This window comes from Castor canadensis, chromosome 10 (assembly GCF_047511655.1).
Source record: "Castor canadensis chromosome 10, mCasCan1.hap1v2, whole genome shotgun sequence".
NCBI classification, from domain to species: domain Eukaryota; kingdom Metazoa; phylum Chordata; class Mammalia; order Rodentia; family Castoridae; genus Castor; species Castor canadensis.
In genome coordinates this window covers 144,222,451-144,243,678 of record NC_133395.1, presented here as the reverse complement: position 1 = coordinate 144,243,678, position 21,228 = coordinate 144,222,451, and the positions used below count along the sequence as shown (strand labels likewise).

Here is a 21,228-nt window from a genome sequence, read left to right as displayed (position 1 = left end):
TCGGAGGAGGACTCAGACCCTTCGCTCAGCCCCTGGGGGTCGCCCTGCCGGGTCCCACCTCCGCGCGCCCGGCGGAGTCCCCTGCGGGCTTCCTAGGACCAGGCTCGGCTCCGCTCCGCTCCGCACCGCACCGCGTGTCCTGCGGTGACCCTTCATGCTCCCCGCTCGGTGGACGCCCCCTCCTCCCGCGCCTCACCTGCCGCCGACCGCCCCCGCCCCGGGAATCCTCGCCGGGCCCCGCGTGTCGCCCCCGGCCGCCCTCCGCGCCGCGCGGGCGCCGCGTCCTACCTTCGTCCGGCAGCCGCTGCAGACAGAGCGCGAGGTTCCTCCGCCAGCCCCGCATCCCCGCGGCCGCCCTGCGGCCCGACCTGGCCTGGCCAGCCCGGCCCCGGCCCCGGCCCCGGCCCCGCCCCCGCCGAGCCGGACGGCGCAGCGCAGCGCTGGGGAGGGCCGCGGGCCCAGGGCGCCGGGCATGGGCGGCCGCCGGGATCGCTCAGCCTCCCGAGCCGGCGGCAGAGCAGCGACGCTCCCCGCGATCCCCGAGAGCGCGCGCTTTCCCGGCGCGGGGCGGGGGCCGGGCGGCGGCGGGGGCGGGGCGGGGGCGGGGCCGGGGCGGCGGAGGGGGTGCCCGCCGCTACCCTCCAGTGGGCAAGTTGACCCACGCACACCCAAATAACTAAGCACCGGGAATTCGTGAGTGAATGACTAACTGAGCAGATAAAGACCCGAAGCAAGGTGTGAAGAAGTGACTGAGCCATGAATGCACTAGTGAAAAGATCAATAAATAAATGAAATAAGTGAATGAACGAGCCAGTGAATGAATAATGTCCTTTGACCGCAGGCCCTTGAGAGGCAAAAGGGATGCACAGAAGCCTCACTCTTTCTTACCCCAAGAGGAGGCCTTAGGCTTGCATCTTGCAGATAAGCCAAAGAGGCTCAGACAGGGCAGGGCTTGTCTGTAGACACAGCAAAGGCTGGATCTGGTGGGAGAGGAGGTTTGTCTGTTGGCAGGTTTGAACACAGCTCCTCCCGCCTGGAAGCAGTTAGCCCAGCAGATCTCAGAGCCCAGGGAAGTCAGATTTGCTTTGCTCCATGGGAAGGAAGGGACCTTGGGGGAGAGGGTGTACAATACAGAACATGAAGTCCTATGCAGCCATCAAAGGAGGAAGGCATTTCTGAGAGGGGTCATTAGTGACAAAAGCAAAGAACAGTATTTGTAGTGTATGCAGAAAGAAGGAGGAGGGCTCTATGTTCACATTTGCTCAGATAAGTGGAAATGGCTGGTGCCAGCCACTTGTGTCCAAAAGGAAGTTCAGTGGGGGGATCCCAGGTAGCTGGTCCTATCAGTGCAGAAGCAGCACTTTTGTAAGGAAGAGTGTGATGTCAGATCTCCAACAATTCTGAAAGATTGGTGTAATTAGCCCAGTTTAACAAATAAGGACACTGAAACTCAGAGACAGTAAGTGCATTGCCCAAAGGCCACACAGCCAGGAGTAGCACAACTGATATTTGAATCCAGATCTGCCCAGCTCCAAGGCACCCCAAGCCAGCACCCACAAAGTCCAATAGATACTTATCACTTATTCGTTCTGCTTTGACCGTTGATGGGTCACATTCCAGCCCTGTTTTAATTCTGAATTATTAACCACTTTAGACAGGAGGGCACAGGCCAGGGGCCTGGAGTGAGGGAGGACTTGCAGAATGCTGACTCCAAAACTTGTCTTAATGGCTGTGAGCTTCTGACAAGAAAGTGAGCCTCCCCTGGCAGCAAAATTGCAAATTGCTCCTGTCCGCGTCCAGATTGATGGCCTCCACAGCCGGGATGCATGCTGCTCTGACGATGACATTGCTGGAACTGTGATGACAGCGGCAAAGATCCCAGCATGGAGGACAGGAGGCCCCAGCAAAGGAGGCCAGTATGGAGTGCAAGGCAAGGGTCCAGGAACTCCCCAGTGGTTGGAGAGCAGATGGACAGCGCACATGAGAAAGGGCGTTCTGGTAACCATCACTGCAAAACAGTCCCCTCAAACCATGAGTGAGTGCATAAAACAACCACTTTGTTATGGTCATGAACTCTGTAGGTCAAGACCTTGGGCACAGAGGGCACAGGGGACATCTCAGCTCTATGATATCGGAGGTATAAGGGGGGGCTGGAATCCTCTGGAGGCTTCTTCACCTGCTAGTGTCTGCTGTCTGACACTGGAGCTGCAATGAGCACTCAAAGGGGAGGCAAAGTAGGACCTGGCTCCCCAGTAGCCTGCCATGGCATCTCTGCGGAGCCTGGGCTTCCTCAAGGCATGGCAGCCTCAGGGCAGTTAAAGTTCTGTCATGGGACTCAGGCTCCAAGTGTGGGAGTTCCAGCAGCACAGGGTGGAGCCACATTCCTCAGATGACCTTGCCTTGGAAATTACGTCCCATCACTTTGCCATACGCTACCAGGCGAAGACATCACAGGTTGCTCAGGTTCTAGGGGAGGTGGCACAGACTCCACCTCTCACAGGAGAGGTGTTCAGGGCCAGCCTGGACAAATATGCAAGACCTTATTTGAAAAATAACTAAGGCAAAAAAGGATGGGATGTGGTTTAAGTGGTAGAGCACCTACCTAGCAAGCATGAGCTCCTGAGTTCAAATCCCAGCACCACCCCCAAAAAACCCCAATAGTAATAAGAAAAACCATAGCAGCATGACAGGAAACAGCTGTAAGTAGAAGTGGGAGGGGAAAATGAGGAGAAGCACAAATATGGAAGAAAGAGTGAGAGGAGGCAGCAGTAGAAAGCCAGTATTGGGGGGGGTTGGGGGTGCTAGTCAGCTTTCTGTTGCTGTAACAAACTCCTGAGATTGTCAGCTTATACAGAGAGAAAGTTGATCTGGACTCACAGTTTTGGAGGTTGCAGTCCATGACTGGTTGGCCCTGAGGCTTTCGGCCTGTAGCAGCACAGCATGGTGGGAGTTTCTGGTTGAGCACAATATTAACATCACTGCCAGGAAGAAAAAGAGAGAAATGGGGAGGGGCCAGGTTTCCTCCATCCCCTTAAGGACACACCCCCAATGACCTGAAGACCTCCCACTTAGCTCCACCTCTTAAAAGTTCCACCACCTCCCAGTAGCGCCAAGCCTGGGGACCAAGCCTTTATTTAACACATGAGGGGACATTTATGATCCAAACTATAGCAGGAGAATAATACGCAGATGGTCCCCAACTTAGGATGGTTGACTTACGACTTTTTGACTTTATGATGGTGTGAAAGTGATACATATTCAGCAAAGACCCAACTTAGAATGTTGCATTTTGCTCTTTTCCCAGGCTAGCAATGTGCAGTAAGAACAGCTGCCAGTCAGTCCCATGATCACAAAGGAAAGTGACTTAGGCTCCATATCTCACTGTGCTGCTGAGCTATCACAAGCAGTAGGTGTATTCAGTACATTTTTGACTTATGATGGGTTTGTCTGGACAGAACCCCATTGGAAGTGGATGCACATGTGTAGTGACAATAGCAATAAAAATGGCAGGAAGAGCAGTAGAATAGGACAAGAGGAAAATGTCATGGTCTTAGGACCAATAATAAGAAGTTGTAGTCAGAAGAACTAGGAACCCAAGGAGAACTAATGGGGCAACCAGCTGCCTGGCCTCAAATCCACCTCCGAACTGTGTGACCTCAGTTTTCTCATCTGTAAAGTGGGAGAGGTGATGCTAGTGACACCTCCCTGCTGAGGTTGGTGTAAGGGTTCAGTGAGTTGACAGAGTGAAGCTCTTTGTGCCTGACTCACGGGAGGCGCCATGTAAGTGTTAGCTCTATTTTGGTTGTATGAATACTGTGGACGTGGGAGAGGTACTCTGAGAACAGCAGCTGATCCCAAGCCCTGCCTCAGCTGCCGCTGCCTCTGTAGTGCCCAGCCCAGCAGCCCGCACACCCCAGGCCCCTGTGCAGGTCAGGGTGTCCCGGTGCAGGAGGCCAGTGAAGGCTGTGAGACCTGCTGCAGAGAGCAGCCAAGACCAGAGAGCACCACACTCAGCCAAGGTCATCCTGAAGACAGCCATCCAGCCAGGCCTCCGGCTGTCTCGGGAGACGAGGGGCAGATGTGACTCCAGGTGCCCGGGGCTGGAGCAATAGGGCTCTGGACTCTGATTCTTCCTGGGAACATGCTGGTGTGCGGTGGGAGCAGGCAGATTTGAGTCCGGTGAGGCGGCTCATGGGGGGCTGAGCCAAACCACAAGGGTGAAGGAAGGAACTATGAAATTATCTTGTTTTTAAATCTAAGAAAACAAAGCAAGAAGCGTTCCTGGTATTCAATACCTGGGTTACCAGTGTGTATGTCTATTCCATTTGGAAGTATGTGCACATTGGGAGTGCATTCTTCCTAATTCTCTTGCTGATGAGAGATCTCAAGACCAGAGACCCCCGTGTAAAGGTAATCACTCACGTGGGGAAGTGTGCCTGCAATCGCAGCAACCATGGCTCTGCAGTTACCTCAGGACCCAGCAGGCTGCAGAACAGTCTTTGTGTTCTGGTTGGAGCTCCTGAGCAAGGCTTCACACCGAGCTGTGGGTCTGGGCCTGGCCTCCCCATCGTCCTGATCTTTACTCCGTTCCTTCCCTGATCATTGCTATCAAACATTGAGTATTCCACATTTTTATAGACCTTCCCCTTAAAAAAAAAACCCAGATATTTTCCTTCGGACTATCTGGGGATAGTGCTGGGAGTTAGAAGAAGCAAAGTGTTCAGCACCACCCATCCTCAGGTCCAAACCCCAGCTCCAGCATTCCTCCATTCACTCCATTGGTATTTGTTGAGCACCTCCTGTGTGCAAGCCCTGCACTGTGCACTGGAATGCATCCATCGCTTCACAACATCCATGCTTCCAAGGGGAGCAGCTCCTTTGCCGCATGAGCTCAGGCCAGTCACTGCACCTCTCTGAGCCTCAGTTTACCCATCTTGGGAGTGGAGCTCATAACCCCCGCCTTTGCAGTATGGCTGTGATAAAAGTAGGTGAAGGCTGGGGACATCCTGTGGAAGGCATCCCAGGTGTCTAGAGCTGGAAAGAACCTCATACTAACCCTTTTCCGCAGCTGTTGATACATGCAGATGTCGGGAGGGACGGGGACCCGTCCAAGGTCACTCAGTGAAGTGGGGCAGAGCAAGAACTGGGGCTCAGGTATCTCCCCTTGAGTCTGAGGCTGACTGTGATCCAGCCAGGGCTAAGGAAGCCAGCCTCTCTCCTCTCCCTCACCACCACACGCTCACCAGGGAACAGTATCCCAGTCCCTTGCAGAAGCAGCAGCAGCAAGGGTGTGGGCCCTAGGAAGCCCAGCATTTTAGTTGCATGGAAACTTCTATCCTTTTAATATAGTTTGGCTGCACTCCTCCAGAGAAGGCCAGGCAGAGAGTGGGATGGGCCGAGAAGAGGAGGAGAAATGATGATTCCTTTTGCTGTGGTGTGGATGTGTCGCTTCAGGTTCCAGGTGTTAAAGCCTTGGTTGGAAGCCCATGGAGCTATTTAAGAGGTGGGGCCTGGTGGAAGGCAGAGTCCCCTGGGGACATGCCCATCCAGGAGCTGTTGGAGCAGTGTCCCCTCCTCCTCTGCCCTTTCCTTCACTTCTTGGCCATGAGGTGAGCAATTCCTATGTCTGTGCTCCCCACCACAGTGTACTGGGCCACCACAGGCCCAAAGAAATGGGGCCAAGAGTCTGTGAACTAAAACCTCCGAAAAATAAGTAAATGACTTTTTTTCCCTTTTTAAGTTGAGTATCTCAGGTGTTTTGCTACAGTGCCAGGCAGGTAACTAACATACCTTTTTTGGGGGGGCTGGGAATGGAACCCAGGACCTCACTCATGCTAAGCAAGTGTCCTGCCACTGAGCTACACTTCAGCCCCTTCCCAAATGCACCTTTTTATCCACAGAGGACTCCTCCCTAGGGGTCCTGGAGTATGTCATTTTCTCCATCTGGGGACAGTTGTGGGGATGTTGTGTCCCCGTAGATAGGGCACCAGGGAACTGCTTTGCTTGCTTCACTCTTCTTCTGGCTCAATGTTCATGGGCTCAGAATCACCAAAGAAATGTCTTTGAGATTTTAGATGAGGCCAGAAACGCCTAAAAATATCTCTGTTCACTCTTGCATGTTTGCAGTTTTATTTATTTGAGAACCAATCAGGGACTTTTCTTCAAAATCCCTAAGAAGGAATGAGGAGAGTGTTACCAGCCCCACTGCACAGATGGCAAAACTGAGGCGGATAGTAGGAAAGAGAGTAAGTTGGAAGTCCAGCAGTTCCGAGCCAGGTAAGAGCTGCAGTGCTCACCTGCCACTGCCCCGTTGTGCAGTTTGGAGAAGGTTGACTGACTTCCTGTGCCTCAAGCTCTCATATGTGAGACAGGAGCCAACCTCCCTGTCCCTTGGAGGTGCTGACAACATGAGCAAAGTACCTGGCACACAGTAAGTGCTGCATGAATGTCTGCTGTCTGTGCTCTTGCTATTGTTTTTTATGTTATTTACATCACATATGTAAGCTTGTTTTGTTGGTTCTTCTGGGTTTATTTTTTGGGCAGTACTGGGATTTGAACTCAGGTCCTCACGTTTGTTAGGCAGGCACTCTACCACTTTAGCCACTTCACTAGCCCTGTTTTGTGTTGGGTATTTTTCGAGGTAGGGTCTTGTAAACTATATGCCCAGGCTGACTTTGAACTGCAATCTTCCTCATCTCTGCCTCTTAGGTAGCCAAGATTACAGGCATGAGTGCAGGTGTCCGGCTTATTCCTCTTTTTATCTCTATCTTCTTACACAGACTTTTATAGACTTTGTTCTGGAAAAAGCTTGCCATTTTTATATATTACGATTATAGGACAATCATTTTTTTAGCTCAGTAAGTTTTAAAATTGAGGTATCATTTACACAAAATCAAATATACCCTTTTGGTATCTGGTTCTGTGAGTTTTGACAAACATATACATTTATGTCATCACCATACCATGTAGATAGAGAGCTGTTCCCTGGCTCCCCCAGACTCCCCCATGCCCCTTTGTGGTCAGTCTCTGCTCCTGTCCCCATCCCTGGCAACCACTGGTGTGTTGACTGGTGCCATGGTGTGTCTTTTCTGGAAAGGCTCATGGATGGAATTACACAGTGTGGAGCCTCTGGAGCCTGGCTTCTTTCACTTAGTACAATGCATTCGTGATTCGGCCATGTTGGGCACAAAAGTTGCTTATTCCTAATTGCTGAGTGGTATTCCGCAGTATGGATATACAGTTTATCCATGCACCAACTGGGGGACAATTCAGGCTGTTTCCAGTTTTTAGTGATTAAGAATAAAGCTGAGTGAATATTCATGGACAGTTGTGTGTGTGTTGGTCGTAAGATTTCACTTCTTTTGGATAGACAAGTCAGAGCAGGAGCAATGGCTGCAATGGTGAGTGAAATTCAACTTCATAAGAAGCTGCCCAGCCCCGTTTCAGAGTGGCCCTACCTCCTAGCAGCAATGTGTGAGGCTACCATTGCTGCACATTCTCCATTTTCCTTCATTTTTCTAAAAGCCATTTGACTAGGTTAACTTTGCATTTCCTAAGATTGTTTTGTTTTTGCTTATTTGCTTTGTGTCGTATCCTGGTAGTTCTCTCTCTCTCTCTCTCTCTGTCTCTGATACTGGGATTTGAACTCAGGGCCTCAGCTTGCTAGGCAAGTGCGCTACCACTTGAACCACATGCCCTCTCCTTTTGTGCTTTTAGTTTGTTTTTCAGATAGGGGCTCATGCTAACTTTGTCTGGACTTGTCTTGAGCCACGATCCTCCCTCCTACCTTTGCCTCCTAAGTAGCGGGGACCACAGGCATGTGCACCACATCCAGTTTTCTGTTGACAGTGCTGGGGTTTGAATGACTAGAGTCATTCTGCCAGCCCTGTTTTGTGTTGGGTTTTTCAAGATAGGGTCTTGCAAACTATATGCCCAGGCTGGCTTTGAACCATGATCCTCCTGATCACTGCCTCCAGAGTAGCTGGGATTACAGGTGTGAGCCACCACACCTGTGGAGATAGTGACACTCTGTCTCTATTCCTTGTTTCTTCCCAGCTTGGAAACCTGGCTTGTTTGGATGCTCACTCCATAGCCAAGTGATATTCAAGTAGGTGGTCTTTCCCAATCTTCAGGGATCAGACTAGATTGGAAACCTCTGATGGTCCTCGATTGGGTTGGAGTGGGCTTATGGCTTCAGTCTACACAACAAGACTTGAGGGGAAGTCTGTTAGGTGACTTCTGAAAAAGGTTTCCTTGTCCTAGATGGCCATGAGTTGGATGCCTGGAACTTTGGCATCCATTTTGTCATAGCGAGGTAAGAGACTGAGAAGAAAGCAGATGCTTCTGGAGATGCCAAAGCAGAGAGAAAGAAAGAACTGGGTCCTCAAGGGTGTCGATAAACGATTGGATCAAAACCTGGAAAGCTGCCGTCTCAGACATTAGGCACCCTTCTACATCTTTTTAGTCAGAGGTGGCTGTTACTTGCAGCCTAAAACATCTTGACAATGTATCCCAAAGGAAAAAGTGGCACACTTGTTCTATGGACCCAAGAAGACAAAATGAGGACTAACATGGGTGATAGTAGGTTATAATTAAAAATCACTGAGTTTTAAGGACAACTGACTTCACCCCCTAAGCCTTAGCTGGCTGTAAAATGGAGCTGGGAGGACTATTTAGTGATACAGAGGGAGAATTATGTAGGGTCTGGCATTTCATGAGCTTTCAAAAATAGCATCTGTAATCATTGTGAACAATGTGAAGATGATCACTTGTTCGGTTTCAGAAATGACCCCATCTATCCCCAAAGCAGTTTTAGGATTAGTGGGTTCACATTGGCATCGAGAGCTCCTTAGTTAAGACAGAGTCAGGGATCTGCATCTTTCTACATGCAGTACACGTGTAAGCGCACACATGCGTGTGCATTCGGGGCTATCAAGGTCCCAGACAGAAGGGAATCTCATTGAGATGAAATCCCTTTGGGGCATTTCCCAATTAGTAGCCCACGACGAGAGAATGAGAAGCCAAACTACCTCTGCATACTTTCTTGGGACAGGGAGATACAGTTTGAAGTTCAGTACTACCAAAGCCACCAGGACAAGGACCCTGAAGAGAAGGAGGCACCAGAAGGAAGCCTCAGTACTAGATATTCCTTCCGGGTGCTCACAGTTCTTAAGCCGTGCAGAAGAGGGGGACCAAGAAGTCAAGCAGAGAGATCGTCAAAAGCAGCAGGGAATGTCTTTCAGTCTCAGAGCAGTTATTTTGGAGCGCAGAGCCCAGCAGGAGGAGAGCGAAGCCTTGTAAGTATTACAGGCCTCTAGTTGGGACCACTTCAAGGTTATGACCCAGAAGTAAGGGCTGAAGCAGAGGTAGACGGTAATTTATAGAAATTGTAACCCAGACTTGAATCAGTTCAGTCCCTGATTAGAGTACAGTCGTATGTCCCTTAAGGATCTAGTGTCACAGGAAAGAGCAATCTTTTCTGGAGAAAGGTGGTATCATGAAGATCTTCTTCAGTGTTTCATACACAATGTCTGACATTCAATTAAATTATTTTTCAACAGCTATACCAATAAACAAAACCAAAAACAAGAAGAAAAAAATCCAGGAGAAATAGATCCAAAGGTGACCCGGATGTTGTTTTCAGACATGGACTTTAAAATAACTGTGAGTGATATGTTTAAGAAACTGTGGTAAGATGGAAAATTCAATGCAAGAACTGTTGTCTATAAGAAATAGTCAACGGAGACTTAAAAGCTAAAAAAAAAAATCACCAAAATCCGTAACTCAGTTGAAGGATTTGCAAACCACTCAACACATCTGAACAGAATAGTAGATTTTTAAGACAGGTCTTCAGAAAATTATATTCAGTATAAACAACAAAACTATAGAAAATACAGGAAAGAAACAGGAGGCACAGGAAAAAGTTCCAATGTATGTTAACTGGAGTCCCAGAAGTGATGAAGAAATAAAATGGAGCAGAATAAATATTTCTGATAATGACCAAGAACTTTACACAGTTGGTGGAGAAAAACCAACAAACTGTAATTCCAATAAGTGCTACAAACCCTAAGCAGGATAAATACAAGGAAAATCACACTTCAGCATTGCTTAAATTCAAAGAAGTTACAAAAAATCAAAACTAGCATGGTCTCACTGCTATGTGGAATTTTAAAGGTCAAATTTATAGAAGCATTAGGTAGAATAGTGGGTACCAGGGGCTGGGAGTAGAGAGTCGGGGACATGCTGGTCAAAGACACAAAATTAGAGTTCGATGGAGGAATACATTCAAGAGATCTACTGTACGCCATGGTGACTGTTGTTAACAACAGTGGTCTTGAAAATCACTGAGTCTGACATGTTCTTACCACAAAGACAACTACACGAGGAAATGAATGTGAAATTAACTTGAATGAGCTGCCCCACAATGTGTATGCATTTCAAATTATCACCGTATATTCCTCTTGTCAGCTAAAAATTAGTTGGAAGAATTCTAAACATAACTTCAAGATAAGCAATATTGCATGTTCCTATAGTCATGGCACATTATTACATTTAAATCTATATCCCATTATACATGGGATTGCCATAGGCAATAAAACATATTTTGTTTATAGAAATTCAAAGGCAAAGACATAATCTAAAAGCTTCCATAATTAAAAACACACATCTTCTTCCAAAGATTGACACTAATGCTGATGCTAACTTCTTAACAGCAATGCTGGAAGGTGGCACCTAAACATATCAATAATGAACAATGAGAGGGAAATATTGATAGGGAGAATGCAGAGTCTCCCAACAAGACCTTCAAGAGCTAACGCCAGCATTCCTCAAACCGTTCCAAAAAATCGAAAGGGAAGGAACAGTACCAAACTCACTCTGTGAAGCCAGCGTTACCCTAATACCAAAACTAGGTAAGGACACAACAATAAAAGAAAATTATAGGCCAATTTCCTTGATGAACATAGAGGCCAAAAATTCTCCATAAAATACTTGCAACCCAAATACAACAACACATTAAAAAGATCAGACACCATGATTGAGTTGGTCTCATTCCAGGGATACAAAGATATGCAAGTCAGTCAATGGGATACAGCAAATAAACAGAATAAAGGGGAAAACCACAAAATCATCTTAATAGATGCAAAAAGAGCCTTTGACAAAATTCAACATTCCTCATGATAATGTCTTCCCAAGAAATTAAGAACAGAAGGAACAAACCTCAACATAATAAAGGCTACATATAATAAATCTATAGCCAACAGAATACTAAATAGGAAAATCTGAACCCACCTCCTCTAAAGTCAGGAATGAGGCAAGGGTGTCCACTCTCTCCACTATCGTTCAATGAGGTGTTTGGATTCTTGGCCAGAGCTATACGGTAAGAGAAAGAATGGAAAAGGATACAAATAGAGAAGGAAAATGTCAAATTATTCATATTTGCAGATGATATGATCCTATATTTAAAAAACCTTAAAGATTGTACCAAAAATACTTAAATCTGATAAATGCTTTCAGCAAAATAATGGGATATAGAATCAATATACAAAAAAAAATAATACTCAGTAGCTTTTCTGTGTGTCAATAACAAACAGGGTAAGAAAGAAATTAAAAAACAAACCCATTCACAACAACCTCACTAATAGGAATAAGTCTAACCAAGGAGGTAAAAGATCTCTCTACAATGAAAACTATGAATCTTGAAGAAGACACTAGAAGATGCAAAGACCTCCCATGTTCATGGATTGGTAGAATTAATATTGTGAAAAGTGGCTATACTATGAAAGCAATCTACAGATTCAGTGCAATCCCCATCAAAATTCCGATGTCATTCTTCACAGAAATAGAAAAATCAATCCTAAAATTCATATAGAAGTATAAAAGACCCTGGATAGCCAAAGCAATCCTGAGCAAAAAGAGTAATGCTGATGTATTATAACACCTGACTTGGAATTAAATTACAGATCAGTAGTAACACAAACAGCATGGCACCGGCACAGAACAGACACACAGACCGATGGAATGTACAGACAACCCGGAAAGAAGCCCACATAACCACAGCCATCTGATTCTTCAGTACATGAAAAACATGCATTTTCAGCAAGTGGTGCTGGAAAATTGGATAAAGACTGGAACTACATCCCCATCTCTCATCCACACAAAAATTAATTTAAAATGGAGCCCGGAGCCATGGTTCATGCCTGTAACCCTAGCTACTAGGGAGGCTGAGATTGGGAGGATTGTGGTTTGAGGCCAGCCTAAGCAAATAGTTTGAGAGACACCCATGTCCAAAAAATAACCAGAGCAAAATGGTCTGGGGTAGAGAGCCTGCTTTGCAAATGTGAAGCCCTGAGTTCAAACCTCAGTCCCACCAAAAAAAATTAATTCAAAATGGATCAAAGACCTTAATAAAAGACATAAAACTTTGAAACAACTAGGAGAAAACACTTAAAGATATAGGTACCAGGTAACACCTTTCTGAATAAGATTCAGAAAATCTTGCTCAGGAAATAGGAGCAAGAATTGGCAAATGAGATTGCATAAAGTTAAAAAGCTTCTGGGTAGAGTGCATGCTTAGCAAGTTTCAGGCTCTGAGTTTGGACCCCAGTACTGCTAAAAAAAAAATGCTAAAAAATGAAAAATAAAAGTAAAACCTTCTGCAAAGCGAAGATAACAATTTCTGGGATGAAGAGACAGTGTAAAGTATGGGAGGAAATCTTTGCCAGGTATTTATCAGATCAAGAGTTAATATCCAGAATGTATAAAGAGCTCCAAAAATTAAACACCAAAAGGACAAACAATCCAGTTAACAGATAGGCAAATGAATTGACCAGACAGCTCTCAAAAGAGGTACAAGTGGCCGATAAATACACACACAAAAAAATATTTGACATCCTTAGCCAAGAAGGAAATGCAAATCAAAACTTGAGATTCCTCTCACCAAGTCAGAATGGCTGCCGCCAAGGAAACAAATAACAACAGATGCTGGCATGGGGTGGCGAGGCCAGTAACCATTATGTACTGTTGGTGAGAATGTAAATTAGTGCAGCCACTATGAAAATTAATATAGAGATTCCTCCAAAAGCTACACCACTCATGGGCACATATCTGAAGGAATGTAAGTCAGCATACAATAGAGACACCTGCATCCTAATATTTATACAGCACTGTTGACAATAATCAAACTATGGAATCAGCCGAGCTGCACATCAACTGATGAATGAATAAAGAAAAGGTGGTATATATACACAAGGGAGTATTATTCAGCCATAAAGAAGAATGAAATTATGTTATTGCAGGAGAATGGATGGAACTGGAGATCATCGTGTTAAGTGAAATAAGTCAGACAGATATTGTATGTTCTCTCTCAAATGTGGAATCTAGATGTAAAAAAAATGACATGTAAAATGGGGATTGTTTAAGGATGGAAACCAGTGGGAGGAGGATGAATATGATCAAAGTACTTTATATACATGTATGAAAATAGAATAGTGAGGGCGGAGAGCGTGGTTCAAGCACCGCCACTTACGGTTAGCAAGTGCAAGGCTCTGAGTTCAACCCCCTCTACTACCAAGAAAGAGGAAGGGAGGGAGGGGAGGGAGGGAGAGAGGGAGGGAGAAAGGAAGGAAGGAAGGAAGGGAGCAACGGAGGGAGGGAGGGAGGGAGAAAGGAAGGAAGGAAGGAAGGAAGGAAGGAGGGAAGGAAGGAAGGAAGGAAGGAAGGAAAAAGAAAAGAATGGAACCATTAAAAATTGTTTTAAGGGGGAGAAGGATAAGAAAGGCTAGCAGAGGGGATGAGTTTTATCAAAGTACATTGAATTCATGTAGGGAAACATCACAAAGAAACCCCTGTGAACAACTAATATATGCTCATAAAAAGAGATGTTGGAATGTGGAAGATGATGGAGTAACATCTTTAAATATTCAAAGAGACCACCGACCTAAAATTTTCTATCAGGAAAATATCCGTTAAGAATGAAGGAAAAGCCAGGAGGATTCCAACGAAGTTTGAGGCTCTGTCTCAAAAACAAACAAACAAACCAACAAACAAACAAACCAACCAACCAACCAAGGACTGTGGGAATAACCAATGGTAGAGTGTGCTTGCATAGCATGTGCAAGGCCCCATGTTTCACCCCCACTCCATGTGCACACACACAAAAAGAAGGTGAAAAAAAGACAGACTTGTTACTCACAGACCCACAGCAAAAGAAATACTCCAGGGCAGTCTCCAAGCGGAAAACAAGCAACCCTACATGGAAATACAATGACACTGAGAGAGCAAAGGGTGAGCCAGATGTGGTGCTGCCTGCTTGTAATCCCAGACACTCTGGGCATGGAAGGCAGGGGGCTTTTGCATTTGGGGCAGCCTGGACAGAATTAGCAAGATCCTGTCTCAAAAGCAGAATGCAAACAAAAGCAGCTGGGGACATGGCTCGAGTGGTGGCGTGCCTGCCTGGCAAACTCAAAGCCAGGATTCAATCTCCAGACATGAGTGTCTTCTGGGGTTTAAACACACGGATAATTAAAATGCATGACAGCAGGGACAGAAGTGCAAATGGAGTTCATCTAAGACTCCAGTATTGTCCCCAGTGTGATGAAAGTACTAATTTGCACTGGACTCGGATGAGTCAAAAATAAGAATTCCAGTATTACGGTAATAACTATCAACTAACAAACTAGCAGAGGGGGAATGAGATAATAAAAAGTGCTTGATTGGTCCATGATATGGAAAGAGAAGAGAGGAAATGAAAACTAAAAGATGGCGTATGTGAACTAGAACCAAGCCAATCAATATCATTATTTTATCAGCATTTCTTTTTGCAGTGCTGGGGATGGAACCCAGAGCCTTGCACATGCTAGGCCAGTGCTCCACCACTGAGCCACACCCCCGCCCCTCAATATTTAGGTTACTGCTGTGCTCAGTGTCAGATACACAGATAATGACAGCAGAGTCCTTTACCATACAATTTAGGAAGGACTTAGGGGAAGAGAGAAATCTGGTCATATCTTGAGATGACAATGAGGCTTCGTGACGGAGGTGGTATTTGGCTGAGGCTTTAGTGAGTGCCACATTTTCACAGGAGGAAGCAGGCCCCCGGGAAGCATGAACAAGGGGACAGTGGCAGGAGGGACGCTGAAGTATCAGAGGAACAGAACAGTTTGATGGAGCAGGACGTTTGCATATGTAAATCATGGGAGCAAGTTTCTTAGTATAAGCGTAAAGGACTGATGTGGGATTTAGAACCCTTGCCCAGGGAGCCCTCATTTAGGGAGGATGGATTGGAGGCAGCAGAGCTGGAGGCATGACGTCCACAGGAAGAGAAGGCATGAGAGGAGAGGAAGAGGCCCAGGACACATTGTGGCCATCTTCCAGGGATAAAGAGTGACTGAAAACCTGCATGGTAGCCACAGACTTCGCAGCTAGCACAGCGGGGAGATACGCAGGCCTACACCCTAACCACAGAGCATGGAAACGTGCCCCAAACTCAGGGTGACATCATCGGGAACCTTTTGGGAAAGGAAATGGCATCTTTCAAGTGCCTAGTTTGTGCCAGGCTCAGCGCTGTGGCCAAGTATTATCTAACTTGATGTTCATCATGACCCTCTGAAGAAAGACTTAGGGGTTTTCTTTTCTTTCTTTTTTTTTTTGGTGGGATGTGTTTTGAACTCAGGGCTTAAGCACTCTACTGCTTGAGCCACGCCTCCAGTCCTTTTCTCTTTGGTTATTTGGAGATGGGCTTTTGCTTTTTGCCCGGGGAGGCCTGGACTGTGATCCTTCTATTTTAAATTTCTTGCCCATAGCTGGGATAACAGATGCACACTATCATGCCCAGTTGTTTTCCATTGAGATGGGGTCTCACAAACTTTTTTGCTTGTGCTTGCCTACAACCACGATCCTCCAATCTCAGCCTCCCAAGTAGCTAGGATTGCACACATGAAGCCACTGGCGGGTCTATGCTTTTTCCCTTACAGAGAACTCAGTCTCAGAGAGGGGAATGGTCACAGAGTATGTACAGGAGAGTTGGAATCCAACCTCTGTCTAACTTGAAGCTCACGTTTATTTTCCACAGCATCCATCAGGGGAAATCCCAAGAGCCTATGGGTCACATTAAGGAGTGCATATTTCATTCTGAGGGCATGAGGAAGCCATGGCAGGCTTTCAAGCATAGGTGAGATGTGGTCAGATTTATTTTTATGGAAGTTCCCTTGGCATTCTGAGTGGGGGATGGGCTGCAAGCATCCATTCTGCCAGGGAACAGACTATAGAGTTGATAAAAGTGGGACAGGGGTCTGGAATTGGGCTTGTGGCCTGGGGCCAGGCATCGGTAGTGGGCATGCAGAGCAGGAGGAGGAGGTGAGACCACTCACTCCCAACTCTTGTCCCCTCCTGCACCTTCCTCCTTTCCAGGTAACTGTGCAGCACCTGACCCTTCACTCTGAATTTGGACAGACTGGATTGACCAGTGAGATCCAGGTGGGTATGACATTGGCAGGGCTGAGATGCCCCTCTGCTCTTAGGGCTTGCTCACTTTTGTGCCTCTACCACCATCATCCTCTGGGCCAGCCTAATGGAGGTTGCAAGCCACATGGAGTGACGAAGCTGAGGGCAACTTAGATCAGCCAACACCTGGCCAACCCCCAGCTACAGGTGTGAGCCCAGAGTGACCTCTCCCTCTCCCAGTGGACCCCAGACCCAGGGATAAATGTGTATCCATGTAGACACTGAGGTTGTGATAGCTCAGTAGGCTGTGGCATTGTTGTATAGGTGACTGGAGAGAAAGGAGAGAAAGGGGGAAATCTTTGAAGGCAGAGCCCCAGAGCCTGCCAATGAGTTACACATGAGAATGAGGACAAAGGAGAATGAGGGGACTCTCAGGTTTCTGGGTTGTTGGGACACCCTAAATCGAGATGAGGAAGAGTTGGGAGGCTAGGGAGAGAGCCACTTTGATGGAAAAAATCAAGAGTCCCATTTCCTTTGCTCTGAAGGATACTGAAGAGCCACCAAGGGATCTTGAGAGAACTGGTCAACCTGGCAGGGATGAAAGGGGGTTTTGATGTGAATATTCTCACCACCAAATGCATCCCCTGCCTTGGGGCTTTACCAGAAGGTAGAACTTCCACAAATGTCTTTTGTCTAATCCATTCCCAGAGAGAAACAAATCAACCATTCCCGCCCCGTTCCCCTTCCAGTTGCTAAGACACTAATCTGGCTGAGAAAGGCATAGGAACATCTGGTTGGTGGAACCAAGCTTCTGGGACTTGCATCTATGTGTTTCTGTTGATTTTCCTCTTTCCCCTATGGCCAAGGCTCTCCAATGGGAGGAGCAGGTCACACTGGCAACTATGCAGGAAAGCATGCGAGTGAGCGGACTGGCCCAGGTTAGTGAGCACCACCTGAGTGCCAGGCCTGCTGTAGACACAGTGCCATGGGCTCCCTGTCACCGAGAGGCACAATGCTCAGACAGTGAAGGAGCCACCGAGCTTCATCCTGCTTCATCTTTTCTTTCCAAGAAAGATCCTAGATTTGTGTCTGTCTGTCTCACTGGAACATAGCCTCTATGGAGCTGATTGGTTTTGCCCATTCTGTACCCCTGGCGCACAGGAAAGTGTCTGGCATGTACCAACGGTCCATGATATTGATGGCACTTTGTGAGGTCTTCAGATGTTACTAATTCTTTTAATGTCAAAATGACCAAGAAGAGGGTGCTGTGTGTGTCCCCATCCTATGGACAAGGATCCTGGATCACAAAGTGATGACATAACTCGCCCAAGGAAGCAGAACTGAGAATTCAGCAGATTGGTCCCAGATCTTGGGCTCAGAGAGACCATTTGTTGACTAAATCAATGACCTTGCCCCGTGGCCCCTGGGGAAAACAGATTCCAGCACTTGACTGTGCTGCCTCCAGAGCCTAGCAATTGAATTACAGGTTGACATCAAATCAGCGGGTCTCAGCTGGGGACATCATGGCCCCTTCCTCACATGCAGGCTTCATTGGCCCTCATCTTCTGGGATACAGAGGTCTGGGAGGAGGATGGGGTTTCCCATTGCTCCACCTGGAGGGGAGGCCTCAGATGGGCTCTGCTCTGAACCATCCTGTGCAGGATCCCAGCTGCCCTCTCAGCCCCCAGGCTCCAGGCACCCTAGCCACCTCAGACACAGTGGGGGTCTCAGGGGTGCACACCAAGTTAGTCAGGGAGCTGAGAAATGCCCCAGGGCCCAGACAGCAGCTTTCCTGCTGCTCATGAGCCATGATGCTTACTAGGTACTTACAAGGACAACCAGGTGCCCTCAGGCCTGGGCTCCTTGTCCAGACCTACTAACCTTGTTTTTCATCATGGTCCCTCAACCTGCTTCCTTCGGTATTCTGTGGTCAAAGTTGCCAGGCTTTTCTCTGCTCTTACCAAACCCACTGACCAGAACAGGAACCTATGTTCTAACTCGGGGCTTCAAATTCTGAAACCCAGAAAGCCAGACTTGGGAAAACAGCATTTGAAATTTATAAACCCTGGCCTTGGAATTCAAAGTTCAAGCCTTTGCAACCCCAAAGTCTTAGCTTTTTGAAACCAAAGTATCTAGACTTTTTAAACTCAAAGTTTTCCCCTGGTCCCCGTGTTTCTGCTCTTGATTCTTCCCCTGAAATAATGTATGCTACTGGGACATGCATGGTGAAATAGCAGAGGTCTGGAGGAGAGGGAAGTTGTGTGTGTGTGTGTGTGTGTGTGTGTGTGTGTGTGTTCACACATGGGGGTGCTGGAACATCAGTAACTATTTGTAGATAGAGGGTTAACAAAACCCTTTCTCCTCTTAAAGTTTGACCTTGGTTTAACTTAACTCTAGAAACCGTATAAAGGTGGAATGTCGTCCGTGTTGCCAGGCCACACTGCTTATGTTAAAATTGACCCTAGCTAAATGTGGTAGTGTGTGCCTGGGGTCCTAGCACTTGGGAGGCAGAGGCAGGAGGATCACAAGTCCAAGGCCAGCCCAGGTGAAGTTAGCAAAACCTTCTCTCAAAAACAAAACAAAAAAAGAAAAATGAGCCCTTGTTAGTGAATTGCATCTGGATTCAGAGGCTCAGGAGTGAATTATAAATGCCTAATTGGGGACTCCATAGTTTTGGACTTTCCTGGGTGCAATGACTGTCTGGACTGGGTATGTCCCTTGCAGGTACCCAGGGAGCTCTGCACATGGTGTTGTCATTACAAGACAGATTGCTCACATGGATAGGGATCTTCAGGTCCATCCTGAGCTGCCCCTGAGTGGTCATCTGGGAACCAAACAGGACTAGCTCCTGGCCTCAGGTGGCGACTGCTGCAGTGGGAAGCGCTTGGTGCTGCCCTCCGGCAGGATGCTCCCTGAACCTGTCCAGAATGACGTGTGCCTTGAATGACACATGTGTCCTGTGGACAGATATGAGTTTAATTTTCTAGTCAAACCCCAAGCAGCGCCATGCTGGTGTCCTTCAGTATAGCTCTCTACTCCGTCAGAACAAGGGAGGCACAGGGAATGCGCACCCTCCTCTGCAGCGACATCTAACAGAGAGGACAGCAAGTGCCTAAGTCACGCTCTCACTGCACTCCCTCTGGTAGGATAACCAGGCCCATCTACATAGGGAGATGGTTGCCAGAGGCAGACGCTGACTAATGGTCACACAGCAAGCTGGTAGCAGAGCCTGGATTTGAACCTGAGCTTGTCTACAAGACTCATTTTCAAGTACAGGTTGAGTATTCTTTCTGTGAAATGTTTGAGGCCAGAAATGTTTCAGATTTTGAATTCTTAAAAGAATCTTGGAATATTTGTATAGACATAATGAGCTATCTCGGGGATGCAACCCAAGTTCAAAAACAAAATTCATTTTTGTTTCATATACACCTTATCCACGTAGTCTGAAGGCAATTTTATACAATATTTTTGGTAATTTTGTGCCTGACGCAAAGTTTCACGATGTGGAATTTTCCCCTTGTGTTGTCATGTTGGCACTCAAAAAGGTGTTTATTTTTTGTTGTTTTTTTTTTAAATCTTGCAGCACTTCAGATTTTGGATTTTCAGATTAAAGATGCTCCATTTATACTGGCTGTGTTGGGTGTTACCTGGGAGACTTTGTACACTGCTCCAAACTTCAGTTTCTGCCCTGAAATAACAGACAAGATTCCTCCTGGGTACAAAGAAGCCATGGGGCTGGAGTTTGTTTGATTTCAGATGCCCAGCCAGCCCACCATACAGCAGGATTCCAAACCTCCCCCTCCTACAGCCCTGACTCCTGCCAACCCACTCGAGGCTGTGCTGTCTAACCACACTTATAACTGCTGTTAGCCATGCAGCAGACACCCCAGTCTGCAGAATGGCATTTCCATGGTGTGTATTGTCCCTGAGCACAACTGGGGCAGAGGTGCTGGCTATGTCAATCTGATTCAAAATGCCCACATGCCCTGATCGCCTTGGAAAAGGCTTGTGAACAGAGCTGCCATTAAAGCAGTTGGAGTGTGCTCATTTGTTCACTAAATATTTGATGAACGCCTACTATGTGTCATGCATCATAGATACTGCTATCTGTGGGCACATGGAGTTCTTGCCCTTGACATTTCAGGCTGGTTAGGGGGACAGGTGTCAATCAAGTAACCACTCTAATACATAGTTTTTAAAAGCCAGCAAATGTTGCAAGGCCACATTGCTGGCAGTAGGAGGTCTATTGTAAACTGCTTTTTTCAGTGCCACTGCCCTCATCTTCTTACTGTTCCTTTGGGGGCCCACTTCTGCCTCCTATCAGACCACATTGACTCAGGCAGGGATGAGTTTAATGTTTAGTTGACCAAATCACAGCATTCTATTCTTTGACCACTTGAGTGATTGGTCAGAGATGTGCATGTAACCTAAGTCTGGCCAGTAAAATTAAACTCTGGGACTTTTGTAGAGACAACTGGAAGAAGGAAGTTCTCACTCTTCTGGGGTTTCTCAACTGGAAGGTCAAAAACCTGGAGCTTCTATGGTGGGGGGGGTCCAGGGAAAAGCTCCCCTAACCCTGGAACCTCACAGAGGAAAGTTGAGAGGCTTGTCATCAGGCAGCTTCCTTGCCAATGTCATTTGAGACCCCAGATCTACTATACGGGAAACCAGATGCCTCCTTTTTCATCAGAGAGCAAGCTTCTTTTCACCATTGAAGTATAGATCAGAGATCTCTGTCTTCAGAATTCTTCCCAGACCCTTCCATGTAGGGGCATAATGACTTCCTCA

General features: G+C 47.0%; 1 protein-coding gene across 3 annotated transcripts in view; it reads right to left on the bottom strand.

Moving 5' to 3' along the window:
• The window catches only part of Grip2 (glutamate receptor interacting protein 2), an 83,946-nt gene extending 83,576 nt beyond the window's left edge, over positions 1–370 (bottom strand). For all 3 annotated transcript variants that reach the window (XM_074044489.1, XM_074044487.1, XM_074044490.1), the window contains exon 1: positions 289–370. In XM_074044489.1, the coding sequence (XP_073900590.1) occupies positions 289–343 (55 nt within the window). In that variant the 5' untranslated portion in view covers positions 344–370. The remainder of the gene's footprint in view (positions 1–288) is intronic.
• Between the last annotated feature and the right edge of the window lie 20,858 nt (positions 371–21,228).